Below are 6,469 nucleotides of genomic sequence, written 5' to 3' on the forward strand. Positions count from 1 at the left end.
AATTATATTTAAAGCTGAACTTACTCAATTTGAGTTGAGATCGTTGCATTCCTTGATGACAGTGAGTTTTGTTTCTTCAACGTACAACAATTATGATCTTTTGGCCTTTCTGCCTTTTCGTCCTCTGAATCAATCTAACATAACTTTTTGAAGTGATGGAACACCAAAGTTAAATTGGGTTGATTTTTATATGTTTAACTTATTAAAGTAGATGTAGTTGCTTAAAGTGGGAAAAACTGAAATCTCATTTTAATTTCTGACCCCTTTCTGGCAACTGGTGTACACTGGTACAGCACTTTCTGGATTTTAGTACACTCTAGGGAGAAGTTTGAAATTATGCGCAGAAATCCGATGCTCATGGCAGGTAACCAATACCAGTAACTTGCATTTTTAAGGCAATTGATTTTTCATCTCTTGTTGTAATCTATAAATATCTTATACACTAAAGCTGTTTAATATTTCTATTCAAAGATTACATAATTTTTGCGTGAATTAAAAATGTTCACTCAAATTCAAAACATGTTATTTAAACACTTATACTCAAATATTGGTTTGGGAAGGGGGGGGGGGAAGGGGGTGTCACAAAAATTGCATTGGGGAACACACACAAGTACATAAACAAAGACACGACAAAACTAACATACCCATTCACACACCAAACAACCAATACACACACACACACACACACACACACACACACACAAATACATTAATGCACGTCCTATTTACAAACAATCTCGGGGTTGGCCAACACTCTTATATACTAAAATAATAATTTAAGAAAGGTGCATGCCGGGTTATATTATTTATAGTTATTATTTAGTATTTATCTCTGTATATCATTTTCTAGGTTCCACCAGGTTGCAATGGCATGCCGGGAAGCAACTACGTCCGGTATAAATTGGCCAATCAGGAAGAGTCTGATCCTTTAAATATGGTACGTGTGGAGTGTAGATTGTGTACAGTAACTAGCAATAAGCATAACGTTTGCATGATGTGATTGTAAACAAAATATCATATTGTTCCTATCAGCTAGCGGTCAAGGACTTTCCACTCCGACGAAGAGGGGCGTTTGTTCAGATATATTTTTCCAGGAGCAAATCTCGATGCCTCGGTCTGATGACCAGACCCGCAGTCCAGACATCGGCAATTAGGCCCTAAATTGTCAGCTTTTGTTGAGTGAAAGTGACAACTGTCATACAAAAAAAATTATAGAAAATGCCTCAATCAGGTGCCTGATTATGTCACTATTTATAATTTGGGCCTTACAATAGCCGTAGTAAACCATAATCTAATAATCCTGCGAAATAATATCTCAAAAAAAGGTGACGACCGACAAAAGAAAATAAACAGTGAATTGTATCCAATGTTACAAGCAATAGGATCATTTGTTTCCCAGAGCATTAGTAATAATAATTCTCTTAACTTCGAGGCGCCTAGAGCGGAACTCAAACCATGGACCTGCAGGTCAGAAGCCCAGTGTCATACCTCAGGACCACAAAGCTGTCGTATTTGAACAAAAAAAAAACACTTTTACAATTTTTTATCAAGAAAACTCTTCCCTAAAATATCGATCAACTAAAATAGCCCTCATTTACTCAAAAACTTTCAAACATGGGACCTCTCTCCTCGTAGTCTCGAGTTTGAGAGTTTTTGACAAGACGAGGGCAATTTTAATCGATCAATATTTGAAGGACGAAGGTTTTAGCCAAAAATTATTAAGTGCCTGTTTTTTTCCCCCAGAGTACGGCATAGAGTAGTTAAACGAAGGCTTGTGTCCTATCGATTCATTCTAAAAACACAAGAGTGTCGACATCAGCTCTCCTTTTCTAACGTTACAAAGTACGAGCGTTTCATTTCTTTTCTTAAGATATCAAATAAAGCATCTAGGGAGCCGGCACCGGTGTAAGATAAAGAGCTGAACAAGTTTGTATGAAAGGTACGAGACAAAGCGAGAAAGAAATATACAGGAAAATAAAACATCTCAAAAATCGACTGATTTTCTTGGATGTTTTTTATTTCTTTTATTTTTCTTTCGTGCTTAGTCTGGCACCTTTCATACACACTTGTTCAGATCTTTATCTTTTCTTTTCTATTCTTATTCTAGCGTCCTATCCAAAGTCTAACAAGCAATTGCTATTATTCGTTTCACACTATAAGAACCTGAATATTTTATTGATCTCTGAGTCGAATGGTTCTGAAGGATTAATTTTCTTAAAACAATAATTCATATAATTTCGTTATCTTTTTCAGGAAATGAAACAAACCCAAGAAACGACACAACTCCATCGGGTTGACCTCCCGATGGACGCAGAATCGCTTCCCAGCAACGGGGCCATTCCTAGAAGTTTCCAGAGTTCACGGAGGTCACTCAGCACTAACGGAAACGACAGTTCGTCTACGAGTCGAACTCAAAATCAGGAACAAGCCATGACGCCATACGAGGCCAATTTTTCACGCGTACTCCAGAGAGTTTATCAGACGATAGAGAAAAACGATATACGATTAGCAGAGCAGGACAAGAGGGATGAGATAAGACTAGAATGGCAACAGGTCGCACAAATAACCGACCGCCTTTTGCTTACGTGCTTCGTTATGGTCACGCTTACCATTACTGGCGTTGTCCTTCTCGCCTCACCAGCGTCTGTAGATGTATGATAAATTTCTTCATCTTCCCTACACGTATTATTAGCAGGTCTGATAATCATCGTAATTATGTACTTGATTTAGCATTGTAGTGATTGACAATAATTTGCGTTGGTTTGAGAGTACACATTTCCATTAAATCAATGAGCCCGTGACGATTGGGGGTTATCAGACTTGTAAATAAGAACACGTCGGCCTCATCCCATGGCGACCAATCGCATTCAAGTTCCATCACTGACCAAGATCATAATCGTATAATATATAATGTGCTTGGAGTTTTCACCACACTGCGAAATCATAATTTTGTCAAAAATGACCCATGTCGTGAAAAATGTCACAATTACGTCTTCAGCAATTTCCAATGATCTGTCTGGTCAGTTGTTTTAAAAAATGAGTAATGAGGCCACTGGATTTGTTGACCACCTTGATAAATCATGAAATATTCTTTGGACGTCTTTTAAGCTAATCACTATGTGATGGATGTTTGAAGTGAAACAGTCCTGAACACGAATCTATTCGGGCCCCTTCATGAGATACATTACGAGGCTTTTGCAAAAAGCGCTTTCCAATTTTACTGCCATTGACACTACCATTATATACGTCAATCTTAAGATGGTCTGGATTACCTTGGGAATAATCATTTGACAATGTGACCCATCATCTCTAAATGGTATGATATCGGTAGAACCAACACGTTTTGATTTATAGTAAAACATGTGAGAGTTGGGTTCAATTTATATTACTTTATTGAACATAGTTTCTTCAAATAAAAAAGCTAAAATTTCAGTTTTCTTGTCATCTTAACTGTAAAATCTCTTAATTTTTTCATCTGGTTTACCCCCGCCCACGTAAAACCGTTTTGATACGATGGATCACCTATGCCTCTTGACTTGATTTGTATGAAGGACAGAATGTCAAAGAGCATTTGGGTCATCTAACAAGCGTCGATCTAAACTTATTTGGACTGTTTAATTCTATCAATGGTCCGAATCCACATCGAATGACTTCATCCACTATGCGTCCTGTGATTCTAACATGGATATAAATGCCAATGATTGTTCTTATTTCTGATATTACTCTGATTGTATATACAGTTTGTAACATCATATTCTGTCAAAACAAAATTTGTTTCATTTTTATTAGTAGTAACTTTTATATAAAATATGACCCACCATCTTAAACGGTATTACGTCGGGTTCATTCAAGTGCTAAAGACTGATTTCATACAGTACTCGCTGGATTCTAGCACCGTCTCGGGAGAAGTCAAAAAGCGTGCTAAAATCGGAGCGTGCCGAAATCCGATGCTCATGGACGGCAACCAACACATTTGGTCACCCAACTCCAGCGTTTCGTATTGCAGGGAGCGTCCTGGAATTCGCCGTGCTATCATCCAGCGAGTACTGTAGTATAAATATGACACTTGGGTTATTTACATGTTGCACTGAAGACAATAGATGCAGTTTCTAACAGTGACAAAACTAAACATTCACATTTCTGATATTTAGAATACCTATACGATATTTCCGACATAACACCGATTTGAGACGATAGGTCACGCGTATCCATCGATTAAAAGACCAATGAGAGTATTTCTATGACAAAAATGAGCTCATAACAATTTGGGTTACTAGACCTACTTATGGGTACACGTCGACAGTGATATATTTAGAAAAAGGGCATTTTTGTCTTTAATGAATTCATCAAAATTTGAAGTTTTCTATTTTAAAAATAATGAAATATTATACTGACGTTGTCTTTTAGGGCGCGCCTCTCAAGATTATAGAGCATGACATAAAATTCGTGACAAATATTATACGTTCTGTGATTAATATTACGAGTTTCTATTCAAATAGAATGTCTTCTATCAGTAGACAAGTTTGTATGTATTTGCAGTCTGCGAGGACTATATTTAATTTTGTGATCATTTTTTGTACAATTCATTTTATTAATTCGTTTGCCTCCAGGAAAAAGTGTTTGTGCCCACAGTTAAGTGGTAGGAAGTGGCTATATTCACGGGCTGGTCCCGTTTACTATTATTATTATTTTTTTTTTTTTTTTTACAGAAGTCAAGGTCAGTGAATAGTAAAGCTGCTAGAAGTTGACTGTAAAACGTAATGAACAAAAATAAATATGACGGGTAAAATAAAAGGAATAAAATACCAAAAAAGCCAGTTTCGGGCTCGGACCCCTTCATCAGCAGCTAATAACAAACATGGTACAACTTCAGATATCTAGACAACGTTCTGTGTTTGGTATTTTGTTCATTCTTATATAATAGTAATATTTTACGGTAATCTCATCATTTTCCATTATATTGATTGATAAAGATTGTTATGTTGATAATAACTTGTAACTGGGGATCGTTTCATCGCTGTTAACAATTAAGTAAAAACGAATGGATAATAATTACTCCCCGAGGAATGAATTTTATAACATTTTAATGATTATTTAATCTATTTGAGGAGGTGACACTCAAAACTTACTAGGTCGCATCTTCATCACTCAGAGAAAACTACAATGTTAACATTTTTATTTAATAACATAAAGAGGAAATGGGGGCGAAGTGGCCGAGTGGTTAAGGCATTGCACTGTGATCCGGAAGGTCCCGGGTTCGAGCCCCGCTTCAGGCACTTTCGTTTTTCTGTTGTTTTTTTTTTTTTTTGGTTTGTTTTGTCTTGGGCAAGATTATTAACGCCCACTTTGTTCACTTGGACAACTTGGGTGATTCCCTGTTGACATCAGACATCCTGTTTGATGGATTATCTATATTCCTTCATGGAATACCTAGGCAACGGGATCTTACGATGCCTCATTTTATGGTAACTCATTTTCTATCTGGCTTTGACCAAACAGGGTTTGAAAATCATCTTCTCATAATATTATTTATATAAGAACGATCTTTGTCTGTTTTTTATACGTTATGACAAAAGGGAGGGGTTGGAAAAAAAAGGTATACAATTGTATAGATGTGAAAACACGCACGAATTATTTATTATACAAACAAACAAGTATTGTGAACACATTTTACATCCCCAACCCCCCTCTTTTCTCTGTATATCAATAGAAGGGAATGAATAAGGACAAGTGGTATTTATTATTTAAAGCTATGTCGCTTTCACATCTAAATGTGTCACTCATTTTCTGATATGACACTCTTTGTATACCAAATTTTTCGCACCCCCCCCCCCCCCCCCTTTTTTTTAAAAAAAAAAACAACATATAATATAGGGCACCTTGATGTTTTGTTCTTAAACTGACTCCAGCGTTTATAAAGCAGCACGCTAAGCCAGTGGTATATTTGTTTCATTGATTTGATCTATGACGTTTATTATTAGTAGTATTAATATGATTATTATTATTATTATTATTATTATTATTATTATTATTATTATTATTATTATTGTTATTATTATTATTATTATTATTATTATTATTATTATTATTATTATTATTATTATTATCATCATCTCGTCATCATCATCATCATCATCATCATCATCATCATCATCATCATCATCATCATCATCATCATCACCATCATCATCATCATTATTATTATGATTATGATTATTATTATTATTATTATTATTATTATTATTATTATTATTATTATTATTATTATTATTATTATTATTATTATTATTATTATTATTATCATCATTCGTCATCATCATCATCATCATCATCATCATCATCATAATCATCATCATCATCATCATCATCATCATCATCATCACCATCATCATCATCATATTATTAATGATTTGATTATTATTATTATTATTATTATTATGATTATTATTATTATTATATTATTATTATT

The 6,469-nt window shown here is 34.9% G+C and overlaps 1 protein-coding gene across 1 annotated transcript in view; it reads left to right on the forward strand.

The window, feature by feature from the left end:
* LOC144964136 (neuronal acetylcholine receptor subunit alpha-10-like) overlaps positions 1 to 5,859 on the forward strand; it is a 227,551-nt gene extending 221,692 nt beyond the window's left edge. Inside the window, exons 11-12 of the mRNA XM_078898067.1 lie at positions 851 to 937; positions 2,254 to 5,859. Coding sequence (XP_078754193.1) covers positions 851 to 937; positions 2,254 to 2,658 — 492 coding nt within the window. The 3' untranslated portion in view covers positions 2,659 to 5,859. The remainder of the gene's footprint in view (positions 1 to 850; positions 938 to 2,253) is intronic.
* Positions 5,860 to 6,469: the final 610 nt, after the last annotated feature.

Source organism: Berghia stephanieae, chromosome 2 (genome assembly GCF_034508935.2).
Source record: "Berghia stephanieae isolate SIO BIC M18660-M18661 chromosome 2, UCSD_Bste_1.3, whole genome shotgun sequence".
Lineage (NCBI taxonomy): Eukaryota > Metazoa > Mollusca > Gastropoda > Nudibranchia > Aeolidiidae > Berghia > Berghia stephanieae.